The sequence below is a fragment of the Sus scrofa genome, chromosome 13 (genome assembly GCF_000003025.6).
Source record: "Sus scrofa isolate TJ Tabasco breed Duroc chromosome 13, Sscrofa11.1, whole genome shotgun sequence".
NCBI lineage: Eukaryota > Metazoa > Chordata > Mammalia > Artiodactyla > Suidae > Sus > Sus scrofa.
Window position 1 is genome coordinate 122,870,065 of NC_010455.5, and position 12,511 is coordinate 122,882,575.

The 12,511-nt window shown below is 37.9% G+C and overlaps 1 protein-coding gene across 5 annotated transcripts in view; it reads left to right on the forward strand.

Moving 5' to 3' along the window:
* VPS8 (VPS8, CORVET complex subunit) overlaps positions 1–12,511 on the forward strand; it is a 259,945-nt gene that overhangs the window by 176,384 nt on the left and 71,050 nt on the right. For all 5 annotated transcript variants that reach the window (XM_021069974.1, XM_021069973.1, XM_021069976.1 and 2 more), the window contains 3 exons: positions 3,121–3,224; positions 9,753–9,834; positions 10,765–10,847. In XM_021069974.1, the coding sequence (XP_020925633.1) occupies positions 3,121–3,224; positions 9,753–9,834; positions 10,765–10,847 (269 nt within the window). The remainder of the gene's footprint in view (positions 1–3,120; positions 3,225–9,752; positions 9,835–10,764; positions 10,848–12,511) is intronic.

Here is a 12,511-nt window from a genome sequence, read left to right on the forward strand (position 1 = left end):
TTATTTTTTAAAATTGTAGTAAAATAAATGTAACTGAGATTGACCATTTTAACCATTTTTAAGTGTACAATTCACTGGCAATAAGTATCTTCACATTGTTATTCAGTCCTTACCACCAACCATCTCCAAAACCTTCTGACCTTCACAAACCGAAACTCTGTACCCATTTGTTTGTTAGTCACTCCCCGTTCCTTCTTCCCCTTTCAGCCCCTGATAACCACCATGCTATTTTCTAACTCGATGAATTTGATTACTCTGTGTATCTCATGTAAGTGGAATCAAGCAATATTTAACATTTTGTGTCTAGCTGGTTAAATTTAGCATAATGTCTTTAAGATTTATCCATGTTGTAGCACATGTCAGAATTTCATTTTTAAAGCTGAATAAGATTCCTTTTATGTATATGCCACACTTTATTATCCATTCGTCCATCCATGGACACTGGGGTTGCTTCCACTTTTTGACTTTTGCAAATAATGCTGCTGTGAACATGGGTGTACAAATACCTTTTTGAGTCCCTGCTTTTGTTTCTTCTGGGCATATACCCAGAAGTGGGATTCCTGAATTAAATGACAATTCTATTTTTAATTTTTTGAGGAACCACTATATCCTTTTCCATAACAGCTGTGTCATTTTACATTCTTACCAACAGTGCACAAGGGTTTCAGGTTCACCATATCTTCACTAACATTTGTTATTTTCCTTTTTTCTTGATAGTTGTCATCCTAATGGGTGTGAGTAGCATCTCATTGTGATTCTGATTTGCATTTCTCTAATGATTAGTGATGTTGAGCATCTTTTCTTGTTCTTTTTTTTGTTTTGTTTTGGCCATTTATATTTCTTTGAAGAAATGTCTATTCAAACCCTTTGCCCACTTTTAAATTGGATATTTGTTTTCCTGTTACTTGATATTTTCAAAATAGCCCTCCCAAAATTCAGAGAATCGCTTGATAGGTGATTTTTATATTGCTTTGCCATTTAACCCACTAACAAGTTTCTTGGACCCCTTACCCCACCCATTCCCCTAAACACCTTTAATCTAATTCTCTATAGATTATTTGTTTTTGGAACTTCCGTAGTTTTTCTTTTTCTTTTTCTTTGGTCTTTTTAGGGCCTCACCTGCACCACAGCACATAGCAATGCCAGATCCTTAACCCACTGAGTGAGGCCAGGGATCAAACTCACATCCTCATGGATACCAGTTGGTTCCTTACTGCTGAGCCATGACGGGAGCTCCCTCCATAAATTTTTATGAATTGACTTTTCTATATTTAACCCAACTAAACATTTAATTATTATTTTTGTATTGTCAGTATGTGTTCAGTCCATTTGATGGTGAGGTTTGTTGCATTTATAGCATTTTTCTTTTTCATTTTACTGTTAGGAGCTTAATTTTTGCAGACATCACATGAAAGATTGTGGGAAAAATAAGAAGAATGTTTCCCCAAAATCACCACAGTGATTTGTAGGCAATGGGTCTAGAGGAACGAGTTCCTTGAATGTCACTGAAGATAAATTTCTTAGTTATAGTTTTATAACTACTATTTACTGTTACATTTGATTTTGACGCTATGCTTAAGAATTTTTGAGGATTTGCTAATTGCACAACACTGAGCTGGTTCCTCTGGGTTATACATATATGGCTGAAATACAGTCCTCATGCAGAGAACCATAGTCCCTTTAAGGAGACAGATGTAAATAAAAACTAATAGTTCAGCTAGAATCAAATTCTGTGAAACGGGTTCAGTGAGTGGCAAAAGATTGTGGAAAGTTAGGGAACTCTTTGTAACTAATGAATCAGAGACTCTTTGGTGGAAGATGTGAACTTTGAGGTAATTATGACTGGAATGATGAATAGGAATTTGATAAGACAAAAGCAAGGCAAGGTCTTCTGGACTGAGGAAAACATAAAATGCCTGGCTAGTTACCTTGGGGAGTAGGAAATAATCTGATGATATAAGGGCAGCAAGGGTTGGAAGATGCACCAGAATGTTGACTCTGTTTACTTAGGATCAGAGGTTTATTGACGTTCTGTTTGTAGACGTTATAAGTCTTTGATGGTTTTTAGTGGGTTTTTGATATGTTTGAACTTGTGCTTGAGAGAACTGTAGTAACGATATAAAGGGAGACGAGAAAGGCAAGATTTGGAAGTCAAAAGTTAATTTAGAGGCTGCTACAGTAATGTAAACAAGGTGATGCAGAGCTCCACCATGGTAAAAGTAGTCAGTATATGAGAGTATGGAAGTAGGATTAACACAGTTAACATGAGGAGTCCCCTTGTGGCACAGCAAGTTAAGGATCCATTGTTGTCACTGCAGTGGCTCAGGTCACTGCTGTGGCTTGGATTTGGTCCCTGGCCTGGGTACTTCCACATGCTGCAGACATGGCCAAAATATAATAATAATAATAACATGAATGTGTGGGTGAAGGACAGGAAAGCATCAAAGATGATGTAAACTGGCTGACTTACAGGTCATGGATCTATTAACATAGTTTGGAAATATAAAGGGAGGAGCAGATTTGAAGTGAGAAAAAATGGGTCATGGGTTGGGTTTTGCATATGTAGAGTTCAAGGTGATTGCAGTACATCTGTATAGAGGTAGATGTCCTAGAGCCTGGTGAAAAGTCAACTTGCAGATTATGAAAGGAATAAGGGCTGGAGGTGTACATTTGAAAGTTATTAGCAAGGGCATAGAAGTTCAAACCACAAGAGTGCCTGAAATTATTGAAAATATGGAAAAGAGGCTTGAGATTGTATCTTGAAGGAATACCTCCATTTAAGAAAGAGGCAGAAGAAGCAATTGTAGAGCAAGAAAGATGAAAGGTAATCTCTCTGCTAACTAATCCACAAACTAATGACGGGGGAGGTTCCATAGCTAAAGCGTATTAAAATACTAAGAACGATGTGCTTTCTATGTCCTATGAGTGGCAAATGTTGATAGGGAAAACTGTTGCAAAGAATTATCTGGTTTCTAATCTAAACCTCAGTATCGGGTCATATACATGATTATAAAATAGAAAACTAAAAGTATGCAGAGAAAAAAGTTTATTTTTTTATAGGAGCTTTGGGATTATCAGTAATATATCCTTGAGTGATGTTAACAATTTTTTTGAATCTAGATGCCAAAGATGTTCCCTCATTGAAGGATGTTGAAGAGACCATGGTAGAGACAATTGCCCTTTGCCAAAGGAATTCACATAATTTGAATCAGCAGCAAAGAGAGGTAGGAGAATGGCTACAAAGGCTTTTAAAAGTCTGTTCTGGTCTGAAACTAAGAATGAATTGCATTTCCTTGCCCTCTCAGCTAACTGGATTTTAATCACTATTTAGTGCCCCCAGGAGTAAAAGACTCCAAAAGTTATTATGAGGAGTGCCTGTCTGCTTTGTTCTCACAAAAGATTTTATATTCTTGGATTTGGCTGTGCTGCATAACTTCGGTGTGTGAATACTGGGTGTCCTTATTCTCTTTGGGCTGAGATTTTGTGTATTCTGTGAAGTGGTACATCCATTTATCATTTTTTCCATTCCCCATGGATAAAATGAGCATGAAGAAGTGGAAGAAAAGCCTCAAGGGATACAGAGAAAGCTGGAAAAGGTCAAGAACACTAGGATATGATAGTTCTCAATCTTGGCTGCACATTAGAGTCACCTGGGGAGCCTGGAAAAATCCCAGACTGCACCCGAGATCAATTACATTAAAGTCTCTGGGGCTGAGCCCCAGTCATCCGTATGTTTGAAAGCTTCCTACATGACTCTACTGTACAGTCAAGGATGAAATCACATCTGTAACAGATTGCAGACTGCAGAAAAGGGGAATGTAAAACTGAAGGATGTATAGTTAAGCACTGGTGCAGGTGGGAGTTACAGCAGGGAAGCAGAAACAAAGGGGGCGAGATGCAACTTGACAGTTAAATTCTGCAGTAGTTTTAAGAAGTCAGATTAGCTGTATGGTACGGCATAACTCCCCTGTGCCTGCCCCTCCAGGCTCTGGCCTCTGACTTGATACCACCTGTCCTCTTTCCACTATCTGGGCCTCTGAAATGGGAAGCGGGGTAAATTTCTCATGTATAGTTTGCCATATATTTTACAATGAAAGCAATAAACTTGGTATGTTTTATATTCTTTTTTTTGTCTTTTTTTTTTTGTCTTTTGTTGTTGTTGTTGCTATTTCTTGGGCCGCTCTCGCGGCATATGGAGGTTCCCAGGCTAGGGGTTGAATCGGAGCTGTAGCCACCGGCCTACGCCAGAGCCACAGCAACGCAGGACCCGAGCCGCGTCTGCAACCTACACCACAGCTCACGGCAACGCCGGATCGTTAACCCACTGAGCAAGGGCAGGGACCGAACCCGCAACCTCATGGTTCCTAGTCGGATTCGTTAACCACTGCGCCACGACGGGAACTCCTGTTTTATATTCTTATGAGATAGGTACATTCATTTCTCCTTTATGTTTTTGTGAAGGGTTTTTTTTGGGGGGGAGGGGGGAGATGGATTTTTTTGCCCACACCCATGGCACACGAAAGTTGCCACGCCAGGGATTGAACCCAAGCCACAGCAGTGACAATGCCAGATCCGTAACCCACTGCACCAAGGGTTTTTTTAAGGTCATAAATTTTGAATACCCTTTAGAATATAAATTGTATGTAACAAACACATTTACATAATAGATGTGATTTTTTTTAATTTAAAAAACTTTTGTGTATAAAATGATACATACCCATTATTTTTTTAAAATCCTATAATAGAGAAAGTTACACAGGAGGATGTTTTTAAAAATTACTCTGGGAGTTCACACTATGGCACAGTGGGTTAAGAATCTGACTGCAATGGCTTGGGTCACTGTACAGGTGGGAGGTCAATCCCTGGCCCCGCGCAGTGGGATAAAGGATCTAGTATTGCCCAAATTCAGTCCCTGGCCTGGAAACTTCCATATGCTGCAAGTGCAGCCATAAAAATAAAAAATAAGTTACCCTTTATCCATATTATCACCCAGAAATAACCATCATTATCATTTGCTGAATATCAATCTAAATATTTTATCTTATTATTGTTTTATTATTTTGACATAATTTTAGAAAAATTGAATCAAATAGGATTTGCTTTAAAAATATAATATATATACATATGTAAATATAGTATATGTATTATGTATATAGTATTCAATCTCATTTAGGAAGCTTATGTAAAACTGAGGAATTTCAGAATTTCAGATAAGTAGGTTTTTTCCTCTCTTTTTAGGGCCACATCCACAGCATATGCAGGTTCCCAGGCTAGGGGTCAAATTGGAGCTGTAGCCACTGGCCTACACCGCAGCCACAGCAACGCTGGATCCAAGCCACATCTGTGACCTATACCATAGCTCACAGCAACACCAGATCCTTAACCCACTGAGCGAGGTCAGGGATCGAACCCATGTCCCCATGGATCCTAGTTGGGATCGTTAACTGTTGAGCCATAAAGGGAACTCCACTATGCTATCTCTTAATAAATCTCACTAAGGTTTAAAAAAAAATCTAAATGGAGTTCCCGTTGTGGCGCAGTGGTCAGTGAATCCAACTAGGAACCATGAGGTTGTGGGTTCGATCCCTGGCCTTGCTCAGTGGGTTAAGGATCCCAAGTTGCTGTGAGCAGTGATGTAGGTCGCAAACGGGGCTTGGATTCCTCATTGCTGTGGCTGTGGCATAGGCTGGCGGCTACTGCTCTGATTAAACCCCTAGCCTGGGAGCCTCCATGTGCCACAGGAGTGGCCCTAGAAAAGGCAAAAAGACCAAAAAAAAAAAAAAAGGAAGTTTAGATGAACTCATACATACTTGCTCTGGCTTCTCTTCTCCATCCCTCTTAATTTTAGTTATGTTATTTTACCTCATGAAGGTTAACAGCACATTCTTTTCTATACCCACAATTCCCATAGTTGTTTAATCTTTACTTATATGGAATATGGGCTTTACACGATTCCTTTTGCTATGATTTTCCCATTCCTAACTTTTTATTTTCATTTGTCTTTTGGTTAACTGTCTGTATTTGGACCTGGTTATATTTTTTAGAAAAACACAAAAGGGAAAAACTGTTAAAGCTATGTTTATCCATACTTAATGCTAAGCCCTTTTTTATTTTTCAACCCTTTCATCTCCTAATATCTGTTTGATATTCTTCCTTTTTCTGTGGAAAATTTAAGGAAAAATGACAGTTATGTTTTTTATAAATAGAGCTATTTAGGCTCACATAAGCTAAAATATGTCCAGATTCACATATATTAATGGTAGAATTAGTTCTAAAATCCATGCCTCCAGAACTCTAGGGATTATTCTAATTGTATTTGAACTCTATCTCTTAATCAGAGACAGGACTAAAGCTTCCTTTGATGTGGCAAAAGGGTAATCTACTTTGTATTTTTTTGGTCCAAAAAAATGTATCTAAATTGGAATCTACCTCTTCCGCTTTTAGACACACACACACACAACACCTCTCACATCACTCTTTATACCCTCCTCACCCTCCAAAAACTGCTTTCGCTTCTTTTCCGAACAACTTTCCTAACACCAACAAAAACATATGAATATTGGTTTATATAGAAATACAATTTTTGTGAAAATGCTAAACTGATTTTATATAGTCAAGCATTAAGTTTGGGGAGTTTTTTTAATTAAAGTATAATTTGATTTGCAGTGTTCTATCAATTTCTGCTGTAGAGCGAAGTGATCCAGTAATACACATGTATACATTCTTCTTCTCATATTATCTTCCATCATGTTCTATCACAATTGATTAGACATCTTCCCTGTGTTCTACAGCAGGACCTCCTTGCTTATACATTCTAAATGTAGTAATTTTGCATCTACTAACAAGTTGGAGGAATTTTCTCTCTTTTTTTTTTTGTTTTTGTTTTTGCCTTTTTTTTGTTTTAGGGCCGAACGCATGGCATATGGAGGTTCCCAGGCTAGGGGTCTAATCGGAGCTACAGCTGTTGGCCTACACCACAGCCACAGCAATGTGGGATCCGAGCTACGTCTTTGACCTACACCACAGCTCACAGGAACACCGGATTCTTAACCCACGGAGCGAGTTCAGGGATTGAACCCAAGTCCTCATGGATGCTAGTCAGATTCGTTTCTGCTGAGCCGAAATGGGAACTCCCAAGTTTGGGGGCATTTTCATGGTTGTTTGCCTTGTTTCTCTTTGCTTTTTGTTTTGGAGAGAGTGAAAACAAGAGCTATTGCCACAGACCCTAAACTAACTAAAAAATTTTAAGTATCCAAAAGCTTCATGATGAATTGTCTGTAATATCTCTTTCCAGAAGTTTTTTTCAGAAGATTTCGTACAATGAAGTATTTCCTTAGTGTTAGGTCACAGGGTTGTCAGTCCTTTCCCAGGTAGAATCCCTACCTTGCTTATTTACATGTCAGTCTATGTATTCTTCTACCCCAGTGTCCGGTGATTATATATAAAAAAGAATATGGGTTAGCTATGCACAGAATTCCCTGAAAAAGAAAGCTGTTTATTATATAATATGAGAAAGTAATTCAGATTTAGCTGGGTTGCTCTTAGGGTTTGGGATTATCATTATCATGGGTGGCTATTTTAGCCCATGGGTTTTTAGAGTTATCCAAGTTAAAATTTTAAGAACCAATATTAAAGAGCAAGAGATAAAATATTTAAAAGGTTTTTACCATATATTTCAGATTATTGTGGAGATTTATTCATTCATTCATTCACTGCTTTTTACGGCCACATCCGTGGCTTATAGAAGTTCCCAGGAGTTCCTGTCCTGGCTCAGTGGTTAACGAATCCGACTAGGAACCATGAGGTTGTGGGTTCGATCCCTGGCCTTGCTCAGTAGGTTAAGGATCTGGTGTTGCCATGAGCTGTGGTGTAGGTCACAGATGTGGCTCAGATCTGGCGTTGCTGTGGCTCTGGCGTAGGCCAGCAGCTGTAGCTCCGATTGGACCCCTAGCCTGGGAACCTCCATATGCTGGGGCAGCGGCCCAAGAAATGGCAAAAAGACAAAAAAAAAAAAAAAAAAAGTTCCCAGACTAGGGATCGAATCCAAGCTACAGCTTCCAGCCTACACTACAGCCACAGCAACACAGGATCCGAGCTGCATCTGTGACCTACACCACAGCTCATGGCAACACCAGATCCTTAACCCACTGAGCGAGGCCAGGGATCAAACCCACGTCCTCATGGATACTAGTCAGGTTCATTAATCTCTTAGCCACAGTGGGAACTCCTATCATGGAGATTTAATTAAAGAAGAATAACTCCTCTATTTAGGGTTTGAACACATCCCATGACTGCTAACTCTACAACCATTGCTTCCCCCAATCTGCCATTTATACATCAAAAATAAAGGTAATTCTTCTAAAATTTCTGGATCAAATTTAAAATCAAATTTCTAAATATAAGAAGTATAAAAATAAAAAGGTAAAAAATACATATACCATATACAATTAAATTAAAAGACTATAAAAGTACACAGAAATAAATAATGTGGTTGTAAAAACAAGTTGAAATAGGCAAACTAAAAGGTAAGCTAAGTAAAGCTATCTAGGAATAAAATACAAGATTTAAAAGTTCATGAGTAAGGTAAAATAAATTAAAATTTCACTAAAATAAAAAATTGCCTATATACAACATAGTTTAAACCAGTGTCGTAAGAACTTGAAGAAATACATTTTGAAAAATACATAAAAATACATAAAGTTCTGTCCTTAGAAAACCTCCAATGGAGGCAGACAAGGGCTTCCTAGTAGAGCTCTTCATTGGGAGGTCACCCAGTGGGAAAATCACGGGACCATTGGTCTGTCCCCTTAATGGTTTCCCTTAATAACCATGCTTATCCTGCTCTGTCAGTGTTGACGTTTCCTCACACCCCTTGGATATTTGCAGGAACAGGTTTCTCCCAAGATACTGGGTTCAACTAAGGCCTTTGTTAATCATTAGCCAGTAAGAAAATATGTTTGAAGTTTTTAAATGTATTATTTTGATTTTCGATGATAAAATTTTTTCCCGAGGTTTAGGAAGAACACATATGATGCACATAATGGCTGTGTAGATTCTTTGGCAAATTATTTAACTTCTCTAAGCTTCGTTATCTTAAGATAATGCTTAGTGTATAAGATTACGAGATTAAAACAACAAAATGTATATAAGGTATTTGATAATAGTGCCCAGCACAATAGGAATAAATAAATGATAGATCTATTCATTTTTCTCATGATGTAGTTGGAAACGTTAATGGAAATAATGTTAACTCCCACTTCCTAGTCTGTGATGACTAAGGAAATACAAACTAATGCTTGATATAGAAAAAAACTTTGGATAATGTTATTCCTTTATCTTGCATGACATAGCTGAAGAGAGATGGGCGAGGGTAGTTGTGGGGGAGTTCTCTCTTCCCTTCTGCAGTACCTAGGGATGTTTACACCTTGTCAGTGATACATTTAAGAACGGTAGCTGGAGGCTGTGCTCTGGCTCCTTTGAACCTACCCTCTCCTAAGACATAGAAGATCGAAGTTCTGAAGTTAGACTTGCTTGACTTCAGCTTCCTTATTTTCCCAAGCTCCATGATAAAAGGTATCTGTTCTGTCTATGGTCTTTGCTCTTTGTCTTTTCTCTTCCATCTTTTCTTTTTCTAATTTTTACCAATAAATGTATGTGAGAAGTACATTTCAACTTGTGAAACACTTTGGCAATGTTAATTATTCTTAAAAACAAACAGAGCATTTTTTCCTTTGGTTTCTCTGACATTGTAGGCACTGTGGTTTCCATTATTAGAAGCAATGATGGCCCCACAGAAGCTGTCTAGTTCAGCTGCACCTCATCTACACTCTGAAGGTAGGTTTATCAGAATCTACCTATATTGTTAACCAATTTTTATCTGCTAAAAACTCTTTTCCCAGTATCATATTTTTATTATTTTTCTTAATAAAATCATGTTGTCCTATTGATCTCATCTTTCAGATTCAATTCTTTCTCTGGCGCCAGTTATATTATTTACCTTAAATAATAACAGCTTTGCAGCTTATCAGCAGCTACCTTTATTTTTTATTTTTATTTTTTTTGTCTTTTGTCTTTTGTCTTTTTTGTTGTTGTTGTTGTTGTTGCTATTTCTTGGGCCGCTCCCACAGCATATGGAGGTTCCCAGGCTAGGGGTTGAATCGGAGCTGTAGCCACCAGCCTACACCAGAGCCACAACAACGCAGGATCCGAGCCGCGTCTGCAACCTACACCACGGCTCACGGCAACGCCGGATCGTTAACCCGCTGAGCAAGGGCAGGGACCGAACCCGAAACCTCATGGTTCCTAGTCGGATTCGTTAACCACTGCGCCACGACGGGAACTCCAGCAGCTACCTTTAAAATGTCAAACTGGGAGTTGCCGTCGTGGCTCAGTGGTTAACAAACCCGGCTGGCAACCGTGAGGATGAGGGTTCAATCCCTAACCTTGCTCAGTGAGTTAAGGCTCTGGCATTGCTGTGATCTGTGGTGTAGGTCACAGATGTGGCTCAGATCCATCATGGCTGTGGCTGTGGTGTAGGCCTGCGGCTGCAGCTCCAGTTCAACCCCTAGCCTGGAAACCTCCATGTGCCTCAGGTACGGCCCTAAAAAGACAAAAAAAAAAAAAAAAAAAAAAAAAAAAAGACGAGAAAAGATGTCAAACTGACCTTGGTTAGCTAAGTTTCTAGAAAGTTACATTCCTATGACTTGGAGGAAAAAAACAAAAACTCTTAAACTAACCTTAATTTTTAACATTTTATTATAACAGCTCTGAAATCTTTGACCATGCAAGTTCTAAATAGCATGGCGGCATTTATTGCCCTTCCATCAATCTTGCAAAGAATCTTACAGGTAAGTTAAAAGGGGGAAAATTCAATGTTAATCGATTTTAACATTTTAGTTATGTATAAATAATAGCAAATGGGGCTAATGTTTAAATGTGTTTCAAGCATAATGCAACTGATCTTGAGTACTAGTTAAATATCTAGTCTATGACTCTTATTCTCAAATCTTTCCTGGAGCTCTAGCGTAATGGCTTTGCCTGGCACACACTCGCAGCCTTCAGTTAGGGTGTGCAGCCTTCAGTTGTTTGCTGTGACCTTAGGATTCAGATATATAACTTCCTTTTGGTGTGCTAACTGGGAGAGAATTACCATTGTTTCCAGCTGATGATACTTTTTAGATCAAAAAAAGATAACCAAAAACTACCTTAATATAGACCTTTTTTAATCATTAGTTACTTAGGTTTTTTTTTTAACTCATCCTAAAACTATGTCCAAAACTCATCTCCAACTCTAGATTCTAGCCGGCTTTGTGTCCTCAGCCTTTGTAGGAAACATCATTCCAGCTTGTTTTCTTCAGCAAAAAGGTCTGAATCTTTCCAACTTCATCAAAAGGAGAACACTGAAAATATGTTGTGATATGTTTTCAGAAAAATCTGTGAACATTCTTGGGGAAACAGCAGGAATTATCCTTGGAATCCATTTTGTCTTCCTTTATGCAGCATAGAGACACACCAAAAAAAAAAAAAAAAAAATCAAACAGTGATACGATGCCATTGATCTTCATAATTTTCAAATGACTCTTATCCAATCAAGAATGTCCCTCTCAGCTGTCTTTTAAGACTCTCCAAGCTCTCCTTCCTATCTGGTATTAAACAGCTGGGCCTTTGCTGATAAAGACGACTGTCCCCAGCAGTCTCTCACCACATTGTATGTTATCATTTGGAATATATCTTCACACATATCATTTCATTTGATCCTATCATGATTTGAATAATTCTCTGGTACAGACTACTTTTCTTATATCCATTCTAAAATACATCAGTCATAAGGTTTTTAATCATATATAAAGTAATATCTCCATAAGGCAGGAATATTTAATTTACCAAGTAAATTAGAAAAAATGAAACCCTGAAGCCAAACGTGACCTCCCTCTCATTATACGCATTTGCTTTTTGTTGAGCTTTAACCACACTTTGAAACATAAATTATAATTGTAAAAATCCATTTTTTCTTGGCAAAAACGTATATTTTTAAATACTATATTTCAAGATTCATATCCTTGAAGGCTTTTGATATTTGAAAATCTTAACTTTATTTTTGCATTATATTGGCATTCATTGTAATTGTATTCTTATCATTTTCTACCTTCAGTGGTTGTTAACTCACACTAATCAGAAAGGAGTGCTGATTATTATAAATTCCTTATTTGCACATTTGTGATTACTGTAATAATAACTCTACCTTATATTTGTATAGGAATTTTTATTTTTTCAAGTTGCCTTCAGAGATATTGTGGCATTTGAAGTGCATAAGAATTTCTTGAGGTATTTATAAGGCTACTCTAAAAATAGGAGGAAACTGAGATACAGAAAAATTAAGTACCTGATCTACCATTAATGGCAGCATCCAAACTACCACCAAAGGCTTTCACCTCCTAATTAATGCTCTTTCCCACTGTATCATGTAAGCTCCTTCATTTGTTTCAGTCCCAGGTCTTTTGAAGATAAATTA